The following is a 26,706-nucleotide window of genomic DNA, read 5'->3' as shown; positions in this document are numbered from 1 at the left end:
TGTTTTACTTATCTATATATTTATTGGATTTATTTTTTTCTGAACCATTTGAGAGAAACTTAACAAATAACATGGCCCGTTATTCCTCACTACTTCAAAGTATATTTTCTGCAATTAGAGGCAGTCTCTTACTTAACTATATAGCATAGTTATTAGCTCTAGTAATAAATTCAATGTCGATATCATACGTTCTTCCAGTCTGCCAGTTTTCCATTTTTGCCCATTGACCCAGGAGTCTCCTTTATTGTGTTTTTACTTCCTCCTCTGGCACAGGATCTCGATTAGGGTTAGGTAGTATTATATTTAGTTGTGTCTCTAGCCTCCTTCAATCAGAAACATTCCCACATCCCTTACTTCTTTTTTACAACATTAAGATTTAAAAAATAGAATGCTTATTCTTATGTTTCTTCATGATAAAATTCAGATTATGCATTCTTGTCCTGAATACTACATAACTGACACCTCATCCTGAGAACATCTCTCTCATTCTGAGACACAGGAAGTCCCTCTGCCTGCCCCTCACAGTTACATTAGAGTACTTGGTCAACATGTTGTCTAGTTTGTACTATATAATAAGTATTTTTCCTTTGCCATCAATAAGCAATCCACAGGAAGACGTTTAGAGCCCTGCAAAATTTCCTTTTCCTCGCCAAAATTTTTGCATAGATTTAGCACCCATTGATCGTCATTGCTTAGTCCAATCTTCACTGTGTTGGCTGCAAAAGGCTGATTTTTCCAATCGTAGTACTACCTCTGCATTTAGTAGTTTGTACTCAGCACCCTGCTGTAGGCAGTTGTCCTCCTTTTCCCTGAACTCTTGTATTTGTTGTTGTTATGAACTCATAAATTTGTCTGTCTTTCCCACTGTGGTTCATCATTATTACTATGTGAAGTAGTACTTGATTTGGGGTTTAGTGGGTGACTTCAGGAGGTCAGTAGCCACTCTGAGAATGTGTGCCAATTTCTGTGTTGTTTGACCATCTTCCTGGGGAGAGTGTCTATAACTTTCTGGTTTTTTAAAGATTTTATTTATTTATCTTTAGACAGGAGGGAAGAGAGGGAGAGAAACATCAATGTGTGGTTGCCACTCACATGCCCCCTGCTGGGGACCTGGCCTGCAACTCAGGCACGTGCTCTGGTGACCCTTTGGTTCACAGGCCGGTGCTCAGTCCACTGAGCCACACCAGCCAGGGCTTAACTTTTAGCAGAATCTATAGAGTTCTTGATGCAAACAGGATTAAGTTCTACTAGGTGGAGGGCCTAAACGTTTAGTTCTCTGGAATCTCATATATTTGTATATTCTTTTAGTCCACCGCTTTCTACCCCAAGTAATAAATAACAAAAGTGTTAGAACCATGGTGTGTGTTCCTCTGTAGATACATTTTTCTTCTTTTTTTGTCTACTGTTTTAAGCCACAATAAAAAATAGTATTATATTTTAGTTTCTTTAATTTTTTTGCTGGACTATATAATGTTAATATCTTCATTTCCATTGTAGCAGCAATTTATGATGTAATAGGACCACTCTTTTGAAGCAACAAATTACCTTGATTTACTTTGAAATTTTAAAACGGATGTTTTTTACACTGTAGTTTTATTAGTTCTCTGGGAGTGAGCTACATGATGTTGTGCACTGAAAATTACCCAAATGTTCTGGCCTTCTCTTTCCTGGATGAGCTTCAGAAGGAGTTCATTACTACTTATAACATGATGAAGACAAACACTGCTGTCAGACCGTACTGTTTCATTGAGTTTGGTAAGGCCCTGGTTTTTTTCCTTTTCATTATCCTGGCTCCAGCCAGTTATAAGCTATTTTTATCTAACATTGGTGGGAGGAAGGGGACAGGGAATACTCAGAATATTCTGCTATCTTGCTTTTTTGATAGACTAATTTGACAAGTGGTCTGTAAATTGTAGCAATGTCTTCATTTAGGTGCATATTAGAAAAAATTGTATTTGAGCTGTGGAGGGGATTGTCATTATTGACACAAAGAATTAATCCCAGGGGATAGTTTCTCAGTGAGATAAGCCAGAGATTCAGAATTTTGTGTTTATGTGATGATCATTTATAGTCTGCTTAATGTAGGAAGTAGTTGGCAAACATTTGCTGGAAAGGACTACATAGTACGTATTTTAGGCTTTGAGCACCATATGTTCTCTGGCGCAACTATTGAGCCCTGCGATTATAGCTGGAAAGCAGCCCTAGACAATGCAGAAATGACTGATTGTAGCTATAATCTAATGAAACTTTACTTACAGAAAACAGTCAGCAGACTATAAACAGCAAAAATAAAATTGGAAGATTATTTAGGAAATATCTTAGAAGATATTTAGGAAATACCTTTAACTTCATTTAAATATACATTTAACTACCTTTAAATATACATTCTAATGGTGTAAGCAGTCAATAAGAAAACAGGTTTATAGGGACATGCAGTTTACAGTGTATGTTCTTGTGTAATTACAACTGGTAAATACACTATTTTATGAGATATGAATCCCTATAAAAAATAAGATTTTGGTTTAAAGATTAAAGCTGTTATTGTTTTGTTGTAGAAGTTCAAAGTAAGTCCTTGAAGGGGTATAATAATAGAAATATTCTCACAGTCACATAATGTTAAATCATTATATAATTGCGATGATTAATTTCTATAGTATAACTTCATGATATGGTAATTATTAAACATAAATAATATGAGAGCACTTCATGACAATTGAACAGTTTGGAATAACAAACACTTTATAAAATTTACTATCTGTAAACCTTATGCTCTCAATTATCTAATTAATAAATGACTGCGAGGAAATTTATTTTTTATTTTACATAGATAACTTCATTCAGAGGACCAAGCAGCGATATAATAATCCCAGGTCTCTTTCAACAAAGATAAATCTGTCTGACATGCAGACGGAAATCAAGCTGAGGCCCCCTTACCAGATTTCCGCGTGTGAGCTGGGGTCAGCCAACGGAGTCGCATCTGCATTTTCTGTGGACTGTAAAGGTGCTGGTAAGATTTCTTCTGGTGAGTTCTGGATCTCAGTTATTTGATTTTAAAAATTTGTGTAAGAATTGAGGAACTCTTGAAAATGAATTACTTTAGTATTTTAAAGCAAGTACATGAGAAAACATAGGAGTTCAAAGTAATCTTTTCTCTCAGTAGTTTATGTAGTAATCTACCAGACATATGACTAAGCAAAAAAATACTTTAAAATAGCAATCTCAGAGGAACTGTTTGGTAGGTAAACATTTAAGAACGTTTCTTTATAAATACCTGTTTCTGGAAATGAATAGAACTTTATTTGTAATATGTGTTTATAGGCATATGAAGTACTTTGCGTTACATCAAAATGGCTGGCTATCTCCAAGGCCCGGTTTTTTGACTGTCACAGAAAATGTGCTCATCTACTAACGCCTCCCTTCCCAAACAGAGAATATAGTTGTGACAGTTTGTAAACTTCTGCTTAAAAATGGAATCCTCATTATTTTATAAGGTAGCACATGTCATAGTTGAATTGTTTGTTTAAAAAATTATTCCTTATATTTGAGCTAAAGTCTGTTGTCTATAACGTTTATCTGTTTGTCTACATTCTGTGACCTCTGCCTCCTTCTCTTCAGAACTCTGAAGTCAGCAAGTCTGTGTCCTTTCTGTCTTATTAGTGTGGTCAACTTCATATAAAATATCTTCAATTCCTTTAGCCATTAGTTTATGATATGCTGAAACCCTCCCTATCCTGGAAGCTTTGTATATCTTTTATTTGTTAGTGTTCTTCAAACGAGGCATTCAAGACTGAGCACAACATTTCATATTTGGTTTAATACAAATTATGGGAGAAAAGGGGAACCAGATTTTACTAAAATAATCCAGCCAGTTAGGAAACAAGTAAACAAGGAAATAATAACAAGCCCTGGAGGAGGGGAAATGGATGAGTACCTAGAGTTTTCACAGTGTTATCTAAAAGGATCAGTTTCCAACAAAAACAATTACAGGACGTGCAGAGGAAAAGTATAATACAGTGAGCAGGAAAAGCAGGCACTAGAAGCTGCCTATGACAATGACCAGATGTCAGATTTAACAAAGACTTTATAGTAGCCATTTTAATTATTTTCATAGAACTAAAGGAAACCATGATTTAAAAATTAAGGAAAGTATGACAATGAGATTACATTGAATAGAAAACATAAACAAAGAGATAGAAAATATAAAGAAGAACCAAATGGAAATTCTGAAATTGAAAAATACAACTGAAATGAAAAATTTACTAGTGGGGCTCAGTAGAAGATTTGAACTGGCAAAAGAAAGAGTTAGCAAACTTGAAGATAGATCAATAGAAGTTATGCAACCCAAAAAAACAGAGAATAAAAGAACAGAACCTCAGAAAAATATGCGACACTATTAAGCACAGCAACATGTGCATGATGGGAGAACCAGAAGAAGAGAAAGAAGCACAAGTATTTAAAGAAATAGTGGTTAAAAAGTTCCAAAATTTACTCAAAACATTAACCTACTTCTCTAGGAAGCTGATTAAACTGTAAATATATGCAAGAGACCTACAAATAGATGAATCATACAAAAATTCTGAAAGGTGAAAGCAAGGAGAAAATCTTGAAAGCATCAAACAACTCACCACATACAAGAAAACCCCCAAAAGAGTAACAAGTGACTTCTCGACAGAAACAATGGTAGACCTAAAGGTAGTGGGAGAATGTGTTTAAAATACTCAAAGGGGAAGAAAACCTGTCAACCAAGAATCCTGTATCTTTCAAAACTGGAGGTGAAATAAAGACATTTACAGATAAGCAGAGGATGAGAGAGTTTATTGCTGGCAGATTCACTTATAGGAGATACTGAAGGAAGTTCTTCAGGCTGAAGGCAAGTGACCCAGACTATATGAATCCATACCAAAACAAGAAAAAAGTAAAGAAAACAAAAAAAATCAAAGAGCAATGGTAAAGATAATTGTAAAAGATAGTTAAAGTACATTTTTCTTTTAAAAAGCAATGTATAAGATTGTGTAATATGTTGTTGGGCCTATAACATACAGGAATGAAATATATTTTCTAATAATAGCACAAAGGAGATGGGTGGGAGCAAAGCTGCATAGGGTGAAGGAAATACTCCAGGTGGTAATTTGAATTCACAGGAACAAATAAAGCCAGAAATCAAAATAAAAATGTTAACAAATTAATGAAAACATAATTGTTTTACTTTTAAACTCTTTAAAAGACAGAAAATTGTGTAAAGTAATAATTATAATAATGTATTTTGGGTTTGTGACATTTATAAGTGTAACTTCTGTAACAACAGTGCCACAAAAGGGAGAGCAGGGCAATTCAGTCACGTGGGAGTGATGTTTCTGTGGTGCACTGGGATTAGGTTAGCATAAATCTAAGCTGTTCCTTATAAGATGTGTACGGTGAGGTCTACAGCAGCTGCTAAGCAAATAACTCAAAATGCAGTGAAAAATAATTAAAGAAATTGAAAGACTGAAATATAAAATCTTTACTTAATGCAATGATAAAAGAGGAATAGAGCAAAAAAGGGCATGTGACATATAAAAATAAGCAAAATGGCAGATGTAAATCCACTATGCAATAATATATGTGAATAGATTTATGAAGTATGAAGGGATGAATCATTCCAGTCAAAAGTCAGGGATTGTAAGAGTGGATTAAAACAAAACAAAATTCAAAGATACAATTAGATCAAAAGCAAAAGGAAGAAAAAGATACAGTATAACATAAACAGCACCTAAAAGACAACTAGAGCTATTGTGATAACAGACAAAATTAACTTCAAGATGAAAATTGCTACTAGAGACAAAGAAGGACACTTCATGACAATCAAAGTGTCAGTCCATTACGGTATAGCAATTGTAAGCACATATACATTTAAGAACAGACCTCAAAATACATGAAGTGAAACCTGTCAAAATGAAGGGAGAAATGGATGATTACAGAGTAATAGTTAAAGTCAAATACCCTAAATAATGAATAGATCTAGGCAGAAGATAAACAGGAAAATAGAAGATTTGAACCACAGCATAAACTAACAAAACAGTATTATACTCCATCCAACAACAGAAAATACATTCTTCTGCAGTGTACATGGAAAATTCCAGAATAAATCTTATGCTAAGCTATAAAAAAACTTCATTATACAAAGTAAGTTTTGTAATAACAATGGGATAAAATTAGAAATTAATAAAAATTTGGGAAATTTGCAAATATGTGTAAATTAAGTAGTACAATTCTAAATAATGAATGGGTCAGAGAGGAAATCAAAGGGGAATTTATACTTTTAGATAAACGAAGATAAAGATGCAACACATCTAAGCACAGTAGCCATGCTTAGAGGAAAACTTATAGCTATAATATACCTATATTAAAAAATAAAAAGTCTAATAAATAGCCTTCCACCTAAAGATACCTAGGGAATGAAAAACACATTAAACCTAAAACAAAAAGAAGAGACATAATAAAGGTTAGAGCAGAAATAAATGAAAATAAAATATAGAGTAGAAAAGCACTAGAGAAAATCAATGAAATCAAGAGTTGATTCTTTGCCTATATGGTTCTGGTTTAATGATAAGCATATAGATCAACAGTATAGAATCGAGAATACAGAGATAAACCTTTGCATATGGTCAATTTATTTTTAACAAGGACACCGACACAACAGTGAAAGAATGGTCTTTCAACAGATGATGCTGAGTCAAGTATTCATATACAAAAGAATGAGGTTGGACTCCTACTTTGCAGGGTATCTACAAACTAACTCAAAATGGATCAAGGACCTAAATTTAACAGCTAAAACTATAAAATTCTTAAAAGAAAACAAAGGTATAAATCACTGTGACTTTGTATTAGGGAAAGTTTTGTTTTTTATTTAACACCAAAAGCACAGTCAAAAAATAAAAAAATAGACCAGGTGAAAAAAATCACCAAAATTAAAAATCCTTCTGCCCTGGCCAGGTAGCCCAGGTGGTTAGAATGTCGTCCTGATACACCATGTTGTATGTTCAATCCTGGGTCAAGCCACATGCAGGAAATAACCAATGAATACATAAATAAGTGGGACAACAGACTGATGTATCTCTCTGTGTGTCTCTCCTTTCTATCGCTCTCTCAAATCAATCAATAAAAAAATCTTTGTTCTTCAGAAGACACAATTAAGAAATTGGAAAGACAATCCACAGACACAGAAAATATTTGCAAATTATGTATCTTCTAAGGGACTTGTATCCAGAATATATAAAACTGAACAATAAAAAGAAAATAACCCAATTTTAAAAAGGGAAAAGTATTTGAATAGGTACTCAATTGAATAGTATTTGAATGGATACTCTATTGAAAAGTATTTGAATAGATATTCTATTCAAAAGTATTGAAAAGTATTTGAAAGTATTCTGCAGAGAAAATGTGTAACTGGCTAATTAGCACATGAAAATGTGCTCAACATTCATAGTCATTAGTGAAATGCAAAAGAAAACCATAAAAAGATACTACTTTACACCCACTAGAATGGCTATAGTAAAAAATACAGCTAATAACAAGTGTTAGTAAGGATGTGGAGAAATTCGAGCCCTCATATGTCGCTAGTGGGGCTGTCAAGTAGCGCACCCACTTTGGAAGATAGAATGGAAGTTCCTCAAAAAGGGAAACGTAGAGTTATCGTATGACCCAGCAGTTCTACTCCTCAGTGCATAACCCAGAGAATTAAAAATGTATGTCTAAACAAAAATGTGTACATGCATGTTAATAGTGTTATTCATAGCAACTGAAAAGTGGAAACACCCAAATGTCTCATCAGCTGGTGAATGAATAAACAAAATGAGGTATGCCATGCAGTGGATATTATTAAGCAATCAAAAGGAATAAGTTATTGATACATGGTACAGCGTGTATGAACCTTAAAAACACTGTGCTATGTGAGAGAAGCATATAGAAAAGGACACATATTTAAAGTTGCATTTTTACAAGTGTCCAGAGTAGGCGACTCCATAGATACCAAAGTAGAGCTGTGGCCGAGAGGGGCTGGAGGGTGGAGGGAAGAGGCAGTGGCTGCTACTAATGGTTGTGAGGTTTCTTTTTGGAGTAATGAAAATGTGGAATTAGATGATTATGAGGGTTCAAAACTCTGTCAATATACTAAAAACTTCTGAATTACGTACTTCAAAGGGTGAAATTTAATGCATGTGGATTATATTCCAATTTTTAAAATCACTAGTAAACAGGGGGTTATTACTTTGAAGACTACTTACAGCAGTGATGGCGTAGTTAATTTAGACCAGTAGTCCCACTGAATAAGTGTAGAAAAGCTGAGTGGAATGTGTGATATTCTATAGACTGTATAGGTCTAAAGATATAATGTAGAAGTTAATCTAAAATGCAATCTTCCTGAAGTCTTTGATTGATTAAAATATTACTGGGATACAGAGGAAGGTGGAGGCCCAGGGAGATGAGCCCAGTGTTTGGAGCAATTTTTTCCTTTGGGGCTTATACCAGTTCTGGAGGGACCAGCTGACAGCTTCTCAAGACTCTTGGGATACAGGGTTAGAGAGCAGGGCCCTCCAAGGTGGCAAACCTTATGAGAAACCCTCATTCTCAGCTTTGGGTTAGGACTTCGGATGTCTGTACTCTAGGAATGTGGGTAGACAGGAATAGCAGCAGACAGGCTTTTATTGGGACTGCAGCTTAGTTTTGAATCATGTTGGTCTCTGAAATTGAATTGGGCTGATTCCACAGTGTTATGCTCCTGGAAGAGGAAATCTCTCTCCTGGAAGAAATAGTCTCATAAGCTTCAATTTATGTCTACAAGATTTTGAAAATAGAATCTTTGGCAAACAATCATAAATAGCTAGGCAATGAAAGAGACTAAACCATATGAACACAAACCAGCCAAATCAATCTTCCCACCCTACCTCTTCTCTCCTCTCTGCTCTTCCCTCTCCTCCCTCTTTCTCCCCTCCTCTCCCCTCGTCTCCCTTCCTCTCCCCTCGTCTCCCTTCCTCTCCCCTCCTCTCCCCTCCCCTCCCTTCCCCTCCCTTCCCCTCCCCTCCCTTCCCCTCCCTCTCCCTCTCATTAAAACCATGGGAGTCAGAGGACGACTTAATGATATCTTCTAAAGGAAAAAAAGAAAATAACTGCAAATGTAGAATTCTGTGCTCAATAAAAGTATCCTGAAAGAGTGAAGTGGCAAGAGTAGCATCCTCCTGTTGTTCCTGATTCTGATCTTAGCAAGGAGAGCATTCAGTCCTTCACAGTTAAGTATGATGTTAATTTAGGGTTTGCGTAGGCACTTTTTTTTTTAATCAGGCAGAGGAAGTGTCCTTATATTTCCAGATTGATGAGTAATTTTTATCAAGAATGTAAGTTGTGCCCTGGCTGGCGTAGCTCAGTGGATTGAGTGCAGGCCTGCAAACCAAAGGATCACAGTTGATTCCCAGTCAGGGCACATGCCTGGGTTGCAGGCCAGGCCCCTAGCAGGGGATGCACGAGAGGCAACCATACATTGATGTTTCTCTCCCTCTCTCCTTCCTTTCCCCTCTAAAGAGGGGAAATAAATAAATAAATTTATTTATTTAAAAAAATTTAAATAAATTTATTTTTTAAAGATTTTAAATAAAATTTTAAATAAAATCTTTAAAAAAAGAATGTAAGTTGTATTCTGTCAAATGTTTTGTTTGCATTTATTGACATGATTGTATCATTTTTCTTTTCGAAAGCTTTGTATGGTGAATTACTTTGATTGCTTTTCAGATATTTAACCAATCTTGCACTTCTGTAATAAACTCCACTTGATCATGATGTATTATCCTTTTTATATATTGTCAGATCCAATTTACTAAAATTTTGTTAAGATATTTTGTATCTGTGTTTATGAGGGAATTAATTTGTAGTTTTCCTGGGTTTTTTTTTGGTAATGTTTCTGACTAGGTTTGCTCTCATAATAAAGCTGGCATCATAGAATAAATTGGGAGGTATTACCTCTTCTTCAATTTTGGGGAAATGTTTCTGTAAAATTTTCATTTCTTCTTTAAGCGTTTAGTACAGTAAAGACTTTCAAGCCTCTAGTTTTCTTTGTGGGAAGGTTTTTAACTACAAAGCAGTTTCTTTGATGGATTTAGGGTTATTCAGGTTATCTGTTTATTCTTGAGTGAGTTTTAGTAGCAGTTTGTTTCTTTTAAGGAATCAAAGGAATTTGCTCATTTCACCTAAGTTACTGAATTTTTGGCATAAAGTTAATATTTCCATATCCTTTAATATTTGTAGAATTGTCATTATGTCACCATTCTCATTTTTTATATTTGTAATTTTTCCCTTGCATTTTTCTTCTGATCAGTCTTATTAGTTTATCATTTTCATTGATTTTCTTAAAAAAACAGCTTTCCCTTTCATTGACTTTATTGTTTTAATTTTTTTCATTGATTTGTTTTTATCTTACTGCTTCCCATTGTCTGCTTACATAGGATTTAATTTGTTCTTCTCTTTCTATATTCTTAAGGTAGAATTTGAGAATATCTTTTCTAATACAATTATTACTATATAATCACCCTTTAAATACTGCTTTAGCAACAAATTTTCAAAAATTTTAACATACTGTACTTTTACTCTCATTTTGTTCAAAATGCTTTTCAATTTTACTTTTGATTTCTTTTTGTGCTCCCTAGATTATTTATAAATATGTTAAAATTTTAATTCCATGGTGGCCAGAGGACAAATTTTGTATGGTTTTAATTATTTTACATTTATTGAGACTTTTAAAAAAAATTGTATTTATTTATCTTTAGAGGGGAAGGGAAGGAGAGAAGGATCAATGTATGGTTGCCTCTCGTGAGTCCCCTGCTGGGAACTGGCCCGCAACCCAGGCATGTGCCCTGACTGGGAATCAAACCGCGATCGTGTGGTTCACAGGCCCGCACTCAATCCACTGAGCTACGCCAGCCCGGGCCATTTATTGAGACTTTTAAAAATATATTTTATTGATTATGCTATTACAGTTGTCCCATTTCCCCCCTTTATTCCCCTCCACCCTGCACACCCCCTCCCACCCACATTCCCCCCCTTTAGTTCATGTTCATGGGTCATACATATAAGTTCTTTGGCTTCTATATTTCCTGTACTATTCTTGCCTTCTCCCTGTCTATTTCATGCCTACCAATTATGATTCTTATTCCCTCTACCCCCATACTCCCCCTCCATCTCCCCACTGATAACCCTCCATGTGATCTCCATTTCTGTGCTTCTATTCCTGTTCTGGTTGTTTGCTTAGTTTTTGTTTTTGTTTTTAGGTTGAGTTGTTAGTTTGTTGTCCTTTTACTGTTTATAGTTTTTGATCTTCTTTTTCAAAGATAAGTGCCTTTAACATTTTGTATAATATGGGCTTGGTAATGATGAACTCCTTTGACTTGACCTTATCTGGGAAATGCTTTATCTGCCCTCCTGTTCTAAATAATAACTTTGCTGGATAGAATAATCTTGGATGTAGGTCCTTGCCTTTCATGACTTGGAATTCTTCTTTACAGCCCCTTCTTGCCTGTAAAGTTTCTTTTGAGAAATCAGCTGATAGTCTTATGGGAACTCTTTTGTAGGTAACTCTCTCCTTTCCTCTTGTTGCTTCTAAGATTCTCTCCTTATCTTTAATTTTGGGTAACTTAATGATGATGTGCCTTGGTGTGTTCCTCTCAGTCCAACTTCTTTGGGACTCTCTGAGCTTCCTGGACTTCCTGGAAGTCTGTTTCCATCACCAGATTAGGGAAGTTTTCCTTCATTATTTGTTCAAATAAGTTTTCAACTTCTTTCTCTTGTTCTCCTCTGGCCCCCCTATGATTCGTGTGTTGGAGCACTTACATTGTCCCAGAGGTTCTTAAGTCTCTCATTTTTTAAAATTTTTGTTTCTTCATTCTGTTCTGGTTGGATGTTTATTTCTTCCTTTTGTTCCAAATTATTGATTTCAGTCCCGTTTCCTTCCCTTCACTATTGGTTCCCTATATATTTTCCTTTATTTCACTTTGTAGCCTTTATTTCATCCTTCATTTTGCAACCACACTAAATAATTTCTGTGAGCATCCTGATTACCAGTGTTTTGAACTCTACATCTGCCCAGTTGTTTATCTTCTTGTCCCTTTGTTCTGCTTCTGGAGTTTTGATCTGTTCTTTTGTTTGGGCCTTATTTCTTTGTCTCAGTGAAGCTGTTATATGGTAAAGAATGGAGCCTTAGATATTCACCAAGGGGCAACCTTCCTTGCTGCATTGTGGTGCTGTCTTTGGGGCAGGGGTCTGAGAGGGAACAATGCTGCTTGCTTGGCTCTTGCCCTGTTTTCAGTCATTTCCCCCACTACTCACAAGCAAATTGGGCCCTTCTGGTGCTGATTCCCTGGTGTGTGTGGGTTTGTGTACATTCTAGGACCCTTTGGGTCTCTCCAATGAACTCTCCTGTGAGGCTGGGAATTTCTTCCACCACCGAAATCCCCACAGATTATTTCAGTCAGGTTTTGTTGCTTTATTTCCCCCATGCTGGAACCCTGGGTTTCACAGTCTGTCTAGCTCCCTACTTGTTCCTCCCGGTTTATCCTCCTGGAAACGTGGGACTGCCAGGGGTCACCTTGTCCAGCTGGTCCTCCAGCCACTGCCTTGATGAGCATCCTCTCCACCCCAGCTGCCCCTCTCCGCTCCTCCTACTGGTCTGGGTGGGTGTTTCTTTAACTCCTTGGTGGTTGAACTTCCATACAGTTCAATTTTTTGGCAGTTCTGGTTATTTTTTGTTCTTAAATTTGTTCACCTTCTTTGGTTGTATGAGGAGGCAAAGTGTGTCTACTTACACCTCCATCTTGGCTGGAGGTCTTCATTGGGTTGTTGGAAGGATGAGATGAGATTGTATATAGAAAGCACTTGGTGCCTTACACAGTGCCTGGCATATTGGGAAGAGCCACCGCCAGCAGGAGCAGTAGAGGCAGTAATAGTGGTAGTAGCTGCTGTTAGTATTTGCTTCTCTCATTTCCATCTCCTTGTTTGTGTTCTTCTCTGCATGGAATGCAGTTTTGCTCATTTGTACTTGTCTAAATTTTATTTGTCTTCACAGTTCTTTACTAGTTCTCTACCATGGTATCACTGCTTTCCCCTTAGTTATCTTTCCTCTTCAGAATTCCTTAACTCCTTTTGTTTAAAATACTTACTACTTTCCTATGCTTTTCTGACTCTCCATTTCCCCTTAAAAGATGAGAAGTGCCTTGGGGGCAGATTGTATAATTCATTTTTCATACTTTCTAAAGCACAGCATCTTACATAGAATTGTGCCAAAAAGTATTTGTTGGATAAATAAGTGTCGGCAGAAGTGACACCTGCTTGATTGTGGTTGATAGGGTAGTAAAATGGATGTAATAATTTAAAGTTTTAATTTGAACATTTCACCTAAACTGTCATATGGTGTGCTTGAGTGTGACATTGTTATGGCTGTAACAATGTAACATAATACATTGTTATGTTACAGACATAATATCTATCATATGTGTATCTACCATACATGCTTATGATTTTGTAATAAAAGATTTTGTGATAAAAAAGAGGTTTTTTTTTTGCTGGGCCCTGTATATTAATTCACTATAATCAATAGCCCTTTGGTTCCAAGGGGTTTACTCTAACTTCTTTAGGAACTTCTGTCAATTCTACATTAATCATTGGAACATTTTGAGAAAAAAAAAAACTTGTCACAAAAATGACACTGTTGGGCCCAAAGAGACTAATTAAATAACGGCCCTGTAGCAGAACACAATATTAGCAAAAACTGACCAAGTGACAATGCTTTGGATTTAGCAGATACTTCTACGTTGTCTCTCATTTGTTATTGCTCCAAAGCCACTCTGTCCCTAACGGTGACTGTCATGGTACCAAGTTGAACTGTGAAGTAAGCATTTGTGAATAACAATGGGTCTAAAATCCATTTTACTGGGGAAAAATAGCACATAAAATATAATACATTAAAATGTGATTAAGTATCTCATTCAGTTTGTTATAACTGAGAAGTTGTCTAAGGACTGTCACCTTCATTTTGTGTGCAGGGAGGTGTTCTCTGGTGACCGTTCCCACAAGCTGGGAAGGGGGTGGGCTGAGAGGGAGTCCCCACCTGAGGCTCGAGCACAGCTCCAGCCCGCCCCTCGGCGTGGTGCACACCTCGTCCTTGTCCAAGGAGGTTTGCCATTTGCCTTCGTGCCTTTGAAAATATTTTTGGTCATTTTGAAATAATTGATCCATAAATGGTATACTATCATTATATAGAGAGTGCTCCAAAGCCAAGAGGCAAGGGTTAGAAACAATAAATATTTATATAGACATATTGTTTATTTCTTAAATAGATATTGATCAGCACATTAAAAGGGTAATATTTTTCCATTCAAGAATGGCCTTACCTTACTTGACCATAAAATGCTAAGGTTTTTTTTTTTTTTAGTTATAATGCAGAATGTTATTTGGGGATTAAGGTAAACTTGTTTTGTATACTGCAGAAGTGTGATTATGCAGTCTGTTCAGTTGTCAGGTGGTTTTATGCTTGAGGCCCATATTGAGGATTTTTTTTTTTTTATTAAAGGCCAGTTCTTCCTTATTACTGAAGGGGGACTGTGGGAAGGGATGGAAGAGGATTGGAAAACATGACTGATTAGTAGACCAGTTGGATAGACCTTTAAATTGTGAGATATTTTTCTTTACTGATATAAAGTTTGATATCAGCACTTTACAAAGGCATTTAATTTTTTTTTATATTAGAATCTCATGAAAATTGACTGGGAGACCATGCAGTAAAGTTAGGTACAGAAGAAATTTCTTTTTAAAAATTTTTTTTAAAATATTTTTTTAATTTATTTAATTATTTTTCAAGTACAGTTTCCTGTCTATTACTCCCATCCCACCCCACCCCCCATGCTCCCCCCTCCCTCCCTCCCATTTCCACCCTTCTCAGTTGTTGTCCATGTATCTTTTATATATGTTCCTCTAGGTACAGAATTTCAAAAAATGTTACCTCATATTAGCACTCTCTGCTGAACTTGAGGAATGTATACTTTTTGTGACATGTGGGTTTTATGTTTTTATGAACTACTTAGGGAAGCTTTTCTGCTGAAATGGCTGCATTTAAGTTGCAAAGATTTGAGCCCTTCAGTGTTCCACCTCATTAACTTCATTGTTAGAGCTTTTCCACTTCAGTGATTTAAATAAAATGATCAAAATGTAGTTCTGTGGTCTTCTCTTTCCATCTGTCTCCTTTTTGAGGTCTATATGATTATGTATTTAGCTTTGTGTTTTCATCTAGACTCTATTGTTAATTGTGTTAAGTGCAAGATGATGATGAAGGGAAGCTATTGTATGACTAAATGTCTCACAGTATTGAAGTCCTGGGTGATACGGAAATGTGTTTATAAGCATAAACTGGTGGTTTCTTCAACCAGTGTTCTATCATTTGTACCTTCAGATGGTCTTCAGAGACCAGGTGCTTCACAGCTGTAAGACTCCATTCTATTGTGGAGTTCAGGTTGGTGGTTGCAGCTGACCCTTGGACAGCACAGGTTGCCGACCTCCGCAGATTTTTTGCAGGCAAAAATCTGTGTGTAACTTTTGACTCCCCCAAAACTTAACTACTTAATAGTCCACTGTTAACTGGAAACCACACTGATAACATAAACAGTTGAATAATAAACAGTTGATTTTTTATGTTATATATATTATGTATTCTTACATTAAAGTAAGCTAGAGAAAGATGTTATTTAGAAAATCATAAGGAAGAGAAAATTTATTTGAAGTACTTTATGCATTTATTGAAAAAACATCCAGGTGTAAGTGGACCCACAACAGTTGAAATCTGTGTTGTTCAAGGATCATCTGTATATATGAGCTTTCATATGTATCTTCTGGTATTTATAGGCCTGGAACCCAAAAAAGGGAGAGCTTTGCTTAAAAGCAACCTATGTTTGTCCTTTAAAATGTTTCTTAAGCATTTTCAGGAAAAATAGGAATTATGCAATGAATTTGCAATTGAAGTCACCCTTGCAAATGTTTGCAACTACTTGCAAATGGTTGACATATTTAGGGAGTGAGGCTTTTTCTACATGATTTACTGGCTGATGTGAGTGCTCCTTAGCAGTATATATCCCAAATGCAAGTTTGATGTCTTCATTAAAAATGTAGAGAAAAATTAGTTAATATAACCTGAGTTTGGGAATGAAGCTAGCATGTTATTAGACATTTTGCATTTAAAAAAATAATTACTTAGATATATCATTAGATAGTCTTTGAAGATTAATCTATATTTGACTATTTAAATTGAGGAGTGAATTTCATTTTACCTAAGTTTAGGTATTGACATCAGATAATGACAATCATTTCTAACCATTTCTCTTATTTTCCAGCTCACCAGCGACTGGAACCAGCAACTCTGTCAGGGATTGTGGCATTTATCCTCAGTCTCTTGTGTGGGGCTCTGAATTTAATTCGAGGCTTTCATGCCATAGAAAGTCTCCTGCAGGTACTGTACTATTTTTGCAATTTCAGGTGACTAGTGTCTGTTGGATCCGCTTGTTACACAGAATTGATTTGGTTTGATTATTAGTACAACCTATAATGTATGCCCAGATTTGGTATTCTTTATACATGCCTTAGTCTCCCTTTCCTCTAAAAAACTTAAAAAATAAAATCCCACTGAAATCTAGTTGACTGTCTCAACATATATTTACTATCTATCCCATAAGAGACACTATTTATGGGTACTCTAGGGGCATTAAGATATGTGTGATGTAGGCCCTGCAGTCTCCGAGCTTAGAGTTGAATTTGGGAGGCAAAGAAGCCCACAAATAAAGCAGTGCCAAATATACAGAGCGCAGAAGTATGGCACATTTCAGAGCGTACAGCTTTCCTTTCCCTTGTTAATACTCTCTTTCTCTGAAAACTTCTGACGCTTCTACACTGTAAATCAGATCTCTCCTTGGGGGAGTCAGCATTAAATCCCAAAAACCCACTCCACACGCTTTATATTCTGTTTTAAATTGCTGTTAGCTTGGGAGACACTCAGAGAGTACCATCCTGAGTGCCCTGTGGATGTCCACAGCTCTGTGAAGCCCATAGCAGAGGACATCTCAGGTTCCAGGAAGCTGCGCTGTCCCTTGAGTGGGGGATGGAGGGGAGCATCTCATTGCTTCCCAATTCCTCTTCCAACCGTCCTGGGCCTTCAGGTAAAGCTCCTTTTTCCTTTAGGCCCAGGACTGCTGGATATAGTTTCTTGGAGTTCTTACCCTTGTCCCCTAGCCAGGTCAGCTGTGCTCCAGTAGGAGTTCAGTTTGGAGCCAGTTAGTCAACCTGCCAAAAGAGAAACAAAGGCAATTTGGAGACTGTGGACTGAAAAAGCTAATAAATAAGATACTCTTTTGCTTAAAAAGCAAACTTGATGTAGTGGAAAGAATAGTAGTGTTTGTGGAAGAGAAAGAGAGTGTTGGCTCCAGCTCAGCAACCGATTAAGTCTGTGACTTTGAGCGGCTTCCCTTGCTGTCGGGTGCTCAGTGTCATTGTTCGTCAGCTAAAGGAGGAGGGGCGGATTTGATGAGTATTGCTTGAAACGTGGGACACATTCACCACTAGTTATACAATGGATGACTGTAGATCAGTGATTTTCAACCTTTTTCATTTCCTGGCACATGTAAGCTAATTACTAAAATTCTGTACCACATCCAAAAATATGTTTTGCTGAGAAAAACATAGGTATAATTTTGACTCATTCACAATGGATGGCTACCCTTGTGTTGGCTGTTGTCATTTTTACACTTGACAGTCCAAGGGAGAAGGGGTCAGTGCCCCGCTAAATAAGTATCGCATGTTTTAAAAATTCTGGTAGCACACTGGTTTCAACACTGGTTGAAAATTGCTGCTATAGATCATAGAGGGGTGAACACTTTTGATTTTAAGAATTAATGTATTTAATGTATATTAATATGTAGAATCTGTTTGGTAAGATACTAGTTTCTATTAATGATAGAGAAATAAAACCTTCCTTTTAAAATAAATAAATTTTATTTTATTTATTTTTTAAATAAATAAATTTTAATAAAAAGTTAAATTTGTGAAATTTTTAAAAATATTTTATTTATTTATTTATCTGTAGAGGGGAAGGAGAGAGGGAGAGAAATATCAATGTATGGTTGCCTTTTGTGCATCCCCTGCTGGGAACTGGCCTGCAGGGAACTGGGCCTGCAACCCAGGCATGTGCCCTGACTGGGAATCAAACCGTGATCCTCTGGTTCGCAGGCCCACGCTCTATCCACTGAGCTACACCAGCCAGGGCAAATTTGTGAAATTTATTACATAAATAATGGTGTGATTAGTATTTAGAGTTGGCAGAAATTGTAAAGGTGGTACTTTAAGGTTAAAATGTTCCGGTTTAAAAAAGTTCTCTGGTTGTTTGAAATGAGCAGATTAATAAATAAGGTTGAAAAAAGCTTTCAAAAAAGCCACAGACCCTTACCTTCCCTGACTCAGAAGAGAGTGCATAAGCTATGAAACCTGAGGCTTAGACCACGTTACTTTAAGTTAGAAACCAGACAGTGCTGTCAGATATCACAAAACGTGTTAAAGGAAATAATTTTTTAGGCACTCAGCTATCTTATTTCTCATCTCCCTGGGCTGCTGCTTTTCTTCTTCTGATTCACACCTTCTGATTTACAGCTTCTCATAGCTTTTGAGTTGCCACACCTGACTGATGCATGCCTTAATTTGTAAGAGTTTCATGTTCTCTCTCTGATCGGTAATGTCTTTGACTCATTACAGCTGTTTTGGGGGTTTCAGAGGAACAATACAGGCATACCTTGTTTTATTGCACTTCACAGATTTATTTACAAACTGAAGGCAAGACCCTCTATCAGCAAAAAAATTATAAATGGTTTTATTTTGATACTTTGTTGCAGTGTTCTAGAACAGAACCCACAATAAATATCTCCAAGGCATGCCTGTAATCTGATTAAACTAATTACCACCTGTATTGGACTAGTAGCTCTGAAATTTCTTAGACTATTTACATTTTAAAAAGGCATCACAGACAAATATCTTATGAACATTAATGCAAAAATCCCCAATAGAATGTTAGCAAATTAAATTCAGTGGTGTATAAAAAGAATTATACACCATAACCAAGTGGGATTTATTCTAGTATACAAGGCTGCTTCAACACTTGAAAGTCAGTTAGTGTAGTAGGCTGAAGAAAAATCATATGATCACATCAGTAGATGCAGAAAAAGCATTTGATAAAATCAAACATCCTCATGAACTCACAGGAAACTAGGAATAAAGGGGAACCTTTTCTACTTGATTAAAAAAATCTACAGAAATCCTGAGCTAACTAACATCATTTGATGAGAAGCTAGATGCTTTCTCCCTAAGATTGGGCACAAGGATGTCAACTGTCCCCATTAACATTGTACTGGAAGACCTAGTTAATGCAATCAGACAAGAGAGCAGAAGGTACAAATGTTGGGAAGGAAGCAATTCCAACTGTCTCTATCCACAGGTGGTATGACTGACTACACAGAAAATCCCAAAGGATCAATTTCTGGAACTCATAAGTGATTAATAAGGTCACAGGACCCAAAGTTAATGTATAAAAGTCAATTGCTTTCCTATGTATCAGCAAGGAATGATTGAAATTTGATATTCAAATAATATCATTTATACTGGCACTCCCAAAACTGAGGCACTTAAGAATAAATCTAGCAAAATATATTCAAGATCTATATGAGGAAAACTATAAAACTCTAATAAAAGAAATCAAGGAAGCTCTAAATAAATGGAGAGATATTTTATGTTCATGGATAGGAAAAATCAGTATTGTCAAGATGTTAGTTCTTCCCAAGTTGATCTATAGACTGAACACAACTCTAATCACAGTCCCAGCAGTTATTTTTTGGGTATTGACAGAGTGATTCCAGAGTTTATTGGAGAGGCAGAAGACCCGGGATAGCTAATGCAAGACTGAAGAAAAAGAAAAGCCATACTACCCAACTTAAAGACTTACTATTAAGCCATAATAATTAAGATTGTGGTATTGGAAAAACAATAGACAGGTAGATCAATGGAATAGAGTACAGAGCCCGGAAATACACTCTCACCAATATGGTCAACTGTGCTTGACAAAGAAGCAAAGCAATTCAGTGGAGAAAGGATATTCTTTTCAACCAATGGTGCTGGAACAGCTGAGCATCCACATGCAAAAACATGAATCTAAACACAAATCTCACAACTTTCACAAAAAATGTTTAACTCAAAATGGATCACTGACCTAAGTGTAAAACATGAAACTATAAAAATTATAAAAGATAATAGGAAAAATCTATGCAACCTTGAGTTGGTGATGAATTTTTAGATGCAACACCAAAAGCATGATTTATGAAAGAAAAACTGGTGACTTAGGCTTAATTGAAAAACCTGTGCTCTGTGAAGGACATTAAGAAACTGAAAAGATAAGCCACAGACTAGGAGAAAATATTTGGAGAACACATCTGACAAAGGTCTTGTATCCAGAACATACAAAGAGCTCTTAAAACTCAAGAAAACAAGCAGCCAAGTTAAAAAAGAACTTGGCAAAAGAACTAAACAGGCACCCCATGAAAGGACAGGAAAAGATACATCATAGGTCATTAAGGAATTGCAGATTAAAATACTAAGATATCACTAAACATATTAGAATAGCAAAAATAAAAACAAAAAACCCTTGACAATACCAAGTGCTGATGAGCATATAGGACAATAGGACCTCTTCATGCATTGCTGATGGGAATGCAAAATGGTATGGTCACTTCAGGAGACAGTTGGCCTGTTGCTCACAAAGCTAAACATAGCCTTACCATGCAATCCAGAAATCATGCTCCTCAGTATATTCACCCAAATGAATAGAAAACTTATATCTACACAAAAACCTGCACATGAGTGTATATCTCAGCTTTATTCAAAATTTCAAAAAGGTGGAAGCATCTAATGAAATCTCAAGGTGAATGGATAAACAAACTGACGATCTATACAATGGAATATTATTCAGTAATGAAAACAAATGAGCCATCCAGCTGTAAAAAAGACATGGCTAAACCTTGAATTTATATTGCTTAATGAAAAAAGCCTGTCTTGAAACTACATGCTATGCATTCCAGCTCTATGACATTCTGGAAAACAAAATTATAGGGACAGTGAGTAAAAATATGAGTGGTTGCCAGGGCTTTGGGAGGAAGGATGACTAGTTGGAACATGGGATTTTTAGGTCAGTGAAACTATTCTGTACATTATGTAGTGGTGGTGGTGGTTATACATTTCTCAAAATCTAAGAATGTACAACACAGAGCAAACACCATATTAGTGCAAGATGTTAATAACAGGAACCTGCGCAGGGGGAAAGCAGGTATTATAAGCACTCTACTAGTGCTTAAGTTTCTGTAAACCTAAAACTGCACCAAAGATAAAAATCTATTAATTAAACACACACAGAAGACATACTAGCATTAAAACAAAGACCAGAAATGGGAAAGATTCTCCAGGATTTGATTTTTCCTCAGGTGTGCCTTTGCTTTTACCAGTTGAAGTACGCATAGCTTGTTGGCATCTGGCCGGCTCCTGGGAAACAGTGGGTCAGGCTTTCTCTTTTCATGGAGGTGCTGAGCTTCCCATTCACACAGGTCAGGTAGGGACTCAGAACCCCAGTCAGAAGGGAACGTAGGTTCAAGAATCTGATTCATGTTTCAAGGTTAGATGTGCAATCATGTGCCCTCTGAAAACAGTAGTCACACTGAGAAAGCTAGTGAGAGAAGAGGGACCAGGTCCTCTGACCTTGCATCTACCTCTTCCCAACTATTCCCACCAAAGATGGACTGGAAAAATAACAGTTTATTTTAATTTACATTAATTTGAGTAAACAAGCTCTGGAAAAATAAGAAACTAATACAGGTGATGGGAGTTGGACAGATGGTAAGCAGAATGGAAATGAGAATCTTCACGATATAACTTCTTATATGTTATTTTTATTTTTGAACCATACGAACACATTACTTATTCAGATTTTAAATAATAAAAATGAATATTTATTATCACCTGCTATGTAAGCAGGAAAAGACAACTTTTGTCAAACCAACTTAATAGGTAGATTTTCAAGTAATGAAAATTACAGGCAGATTAAAGGTGAATATTTTTGTGAGGAGTAAGGAGATCCTGAGTAGTTTTTCTGTTTTTGTAGCTTCTTCCTGACTCTTTCTTAGAGTCCACAATTTCCTAGAAGCTTCAGGGTTTTTGTGTTAAACAGATGCTTGAAATTGCGATGGTGAGGCGTGGAAGGAGCATGAGGTAAATTATGGACAGGGGAGTGGTCTTGTTTAGTAGTAGATCGTTTATAATTTGGGGACAGTTTGGATGCTTTAACTTTGAAGATGTGTCTTTTTGATGCTTGATATGGTATTCTTTCATTCTCACTGTTGTCCTACAGTAAATTTGCTGCAACAGTGCTGCTTTCTCATGAGCCAAGAAACTGTACATTGGTCCGTGTGGAATGGTTAGCTGTCTGTAAACTAGAGACACCTGGTTGTGTTGTTCCCTTAGCATTGTTTTCCTTTAATGACATGTTATTGATTATCCTATTACAGTTCCAATTTTTCCCCCTTTGCCCTCAACCACCCAGCACCCCCCACTGTCTCAGGCCATCCCCACACCATTGTTCATGTCTATGCCTCACACATGTAAGTTCTTTGGCTACTCTATTTCCTACACTGTACTTTACATCCCCGTGGCTATTCTGTAACCACCTATTTGTACTTCTTAATCCTCTCGCCTGTTCACCCATACCTCCGACCCCCCCTCCCACCTGGCAACCATCAAAACCCTCTCCGTATCCATGATTCTGTCTCTGTTCTTGTTTGCTTAATTTGTTTTTTAGATTTAATTCTTGATAAATGTATATTTATTGCCATTTCATTGTTTGTAGTTTTGATTTTCTTTTTATTTCAAAACATTTTATTTACTTTTTAGAGAGGACGGAAGGGATGGAAAGAAGCATCAATGTGTGTGTGTGAGAGAGAGAGACATTGATCAGTTGCCTCTCACTTGCCCCAACTGGGAAACCTGGCCCACAGCCCAGGCATGTGCCCTGACTGGGAATCAGACTGGTGACCTTTTCGTTCACAGGCCAGTGCTCAATCCACTGAGCCACACCAGCCAGGGCCGACTGTCTTTTTCTTGAATAAGTCCTTTTAACATTTCATGTAAGGTTTGGTGATGATGAACTCCTTTAGTTTTTTCTTGTCTGGGAAGCTCTTTATCTGCCCTTCCATTCTAAATGATAGCTTTGCTGAGTAGTGCAACCTTGACTGTAAAGTCCCTGCTTTTCATGACTTCGGATATTTCTTGCCAATCCCTTCTAGCCCGCAAAGTTTCTCTTGAGAAATCAGCTGATGGTAAAATGGGAACTCCTTTGTAGGTACCTCACTGCTTTTCTCTTGCTGCTTCTAAGATTCTTTCTCTATCTTTAACCTTTGGCATTTTTTAAAATGATGTGTCTTGCCCTGGCTGGTGTAGCTCAGTGGATTGAGCAGGGACCTGTGAAGCAAAGGGTCACCAGTTTGATTCCCAGTCGGGGCACATGCCTGGGTTGTAGGCCAGGTCTCCAGTGGGGGACACATGAGAGGCAACCACACATTGATGTTTCTCTCCGTCTCTTTCTCTCTCCCTTCCTTTCTAAAAATAAATAAAATCTTAAAAAAAAAAAAAGGTGTGTCTTGGAGTGGGCCTCTTTGCATCCACCTTGTTTGGGACTCATTGCTTCCTGGACTTGGCATTTCCTTCACCAAATTAGAGAATTTTTTCATTATTTTTTCAAATAGATTTCCAATTCCTTGTTCTTTCTGTTCTCCTTCTGGCACCTCTATGATGCGAATGCTAGAACTCTTGACATTGTCCCAGAGCCTGCTTACACTGTCCTCATTTTTTGGATTCTTTCTTCTCATTGTTCTGACTGGTTGTTTTTGCTCCCTTTTGTTCAAAATCATTGATTTGATTCTTGGCTTCATCCACTCTACTGTTGTTTCCCTGTATATTGTTCTTTCTTTCAATTAGTGTACCTTCATTTCGACTGGATCTTTTTTATGCTGTTGAGGTCTTCACTAAGTTCCTTGAGCATCCTTACAACCAGTGTTTTGAACTCTGCATCTGATAGACTGCTTATCTCCATTTTGTTTAGCTCTTTTTCTGGAGTTTTGAGCTGTTCTTTCATTTGGGCCATGTTTCTTTGTCTCCTCATTTTGGCAGCCTCCCTGTGTTTGTTTCTATGTATTAGGTAGAGCTGCTTCAGTTGCATATGTCTTGTGATTTGGCCTAATGTAGTAGGTGCCCTGTAGGGTCCAGTGGCACAGCCTTTCTTATCACCCAAGCTGGGTACTTGAGGTGCACCTTTCATGTGGGCTTAGTATACCCTCCTCTTATAGTTGAACCTTGGTTGCTGTTGGCAGATCAATGGGAGGGATTTGCCCAGGCCAGTCAGCTGCAGGGATTGGCTGTGTCCACTTGCCACCAACCTCCCCCCTCTGTGGAGGATCAACTGTGCAGGGGCAGGGTAGGGTGGTGGTGGTCCAAGTGACCTGTAGCTGTCCAGTGGGTGCACAGGCTCTGGGGTTTCCTGGGTGGTGCAGGCCAAGGTCAGCCCCATCATGTGTTCTGCCCAGGTCCACGCTGCCTGAGCTACAAAGCAATCTGAGTAGACTGCTACTCGTGCTGGTCTTGGAGATTCCCAGGTGAGGCCAAGCTGTGTGTCTAGGCTGGCTACTGCTTGCTGGGTCTGGGGCCACTTAGAAAGAGGTACAGGACTGGGGGTTCACTGAAGCCAGCTGTTGCTTGTTTGGTGTGGTAGGATTTAGAAAGTTGTGAAGCATGAGCTAAGATCAGCCATTCATATGGAAAAATTACTGTTAACAGCTTGGGTGGGCAGGTAGGTTGAGTGGGCAGAGTGGCGGGATCTTCAGGGTGGAGCAAACAGTATTAGCCAGGTTGATAAAGTCTCAGAAGCTGCTCTGTGGTTCTGTGGGGGGAGAGTTCAGAAAAGGTACAGTGGCCTGCTCCTCAGCTCTCACCTTGATGTCAGACACTTCAGTTCCTCCCTGTATACCCCTGGGACCTTCAAACTGCTACCCCAGTGCTGGAGCTCAGAGCAAGTAAGTCTGAGTAGGTGAGACCATGTAGGGGTTCTTTAAGGGGAACTGCCTAGGACTCCAGTTTTTTCCACTGATTGAATTCCTGCTGGGTTTTGTAGCCAGCAGTTCTGGGGACTTATCTTCCTGGCACTGGAATCCTGGGCTGGGGGACTGGAGTGGGGCCGGGACTCCTCACTCCTGAGATAATCCCTCCTGAATTTGTATCCACCACATGTGGATGTTGGACTAGCCCTTTCCACATCTCCATTCTTCCTACCAGTCTGGATGGATGTGATTTCTTTAATTCTGTAGTTGTCAGATTTTCTTTCAACTCGGTTTCTGACGGTTCTGAGTGATGGTTGTTCTGTAGTTTTGTTGTAATTCAATGTGATTGTGCAAGGAGGTGAGCTGTGTTTACCTATGCAGCCATCTTAACTGGTAGTGAGCACTGTTTTTAAATCTTTGTCTTGCCACAGTTCACCTAGTATATCCCGCATACACTCATCAGTAGCTGAGGTTCCTGAAACAATGAGGATCAGAGAGAGGAGGAAACAACAGAGTGCGGGGTGGGGGAAAATGTCGTCCACAGACAGTTCGTCACCCATGTGTAGTTTTAGAAGATTTTCCAACAAATTCTGATCCTGTCACCTTTGTGGGAATTATTGCTTTTGGAAATTCACTGGAACCAAAAGTAGAAATTCGCATTACTCCAGTTGTTGAGGATTTTACATCTATTGTTAGGTAGATGTTTTGGTAAGTAATGGTGCTTGGAAATATGTCTCCTTGTCTTGTTATGAGAATAATGAGGGGGTACAAGGTAGTGTTGGAAATATCTGCCTTCTGAGGATCTGTGTCCAAAAGATGAAAGGGACAACAGACAGACAAAAGGAGAACATGAAAATGTCAGCAAGCAGAGGGCACTGTGAACTTAGAGTATTAAGTATTGTAGGATCGGGGTGCAGACTAGATTGATTTCAACACGTACATCCTGTATAGCCTGAATTAACCTGAAAGAAAATAACATACAAAATTGGGGACCTAGGGTCCCTCATCTCTTACTTTCCCTCGTTAGAGTCTGTATGTTATCATTGTTCATTACTTGTATGGGATAAAAGGGCCTTTTTATTCTCACTAAAGCTATTGAACTGAAGACATACTCTTAACTTTCCCTCGGTTTCATTGTATTTTGTATTAGGAATAATCTCTGGAGTCATGGCAGATAATTTTTAGTCAGTAAAAGGGATGTCAGACCACTTTTGTCAGACCACTTTTTGAAGTGGTCTGCTCTATAGACTTGAGTGCAGATTCCAGGACATAGGACTTCATTCTCTATCTGTTTTGAAGTTATCTGGAGTGGAGTTACACAGATCTTGGTGGTGATGGGTGAAGCAGAAAGGCAGTGCTCAGGTTAAGTGGCCTCACATTTCTTTAAAATTTGATTTAAGAGCAAAGGATTTAGTGTGGGGATCATATTTTTACATCTGGCTGAAAATATGTAGTGTATTTTTTAAGTGTGAGCAGTATGTCA

General features: G+C 37.5%; 1 protein-coding gene across 1 annotated transcript in view; it reads left to right on the top strand.

Moving 5' to 3' along the window:
• The window catches only part of SEC22A (SEC22 homolog A, vesicle trafficking protein), a 67,170-nt gene that overhangs the window by 23,155 nt on the left and 17,309 nt on the right, over positions 1-26,706 (top strand). The window contains exons 3-5 of the mRNA XM_037051468.1: positions 1,592-1,755; positions 2,828-3,022; positions 16,395-16,510. Coding sequence (XP_036907363.1) covers positions 1,592-1,755; positions 2,828-3,022; positions 16,395-16,510 — 475 coding nt within the window. The remainder of the gene's footprint in view (positions 1-1,591; positions 1,756-2,827; positions 3,023-16,394; positions 16,511-26,706) is intronic.

The sequence above is a fragment of the Sturnira hondurensis genome, unplaced genomic scaffold (genome assembly GCF_014824575.4).
Source record: "Sturnira hondurensis isolate 20B ecotype Veracruz unplaced genomic scaffold, ASM1482457v3 Scaffold0007222, whole genome shotgun sequence".
Taxonomy (NCBI): Eukaryota; Metazoa; Chordata; class Mammalia; order Chiroptera; family Phyllostomidae; genus Sturnira; species Sturnira hondurensis.
The sequence above is the reverse complement of the archived record's forward strand: the minus strand, read 5'-3'. Positions and strand labels throughout refer to the sequence as shown.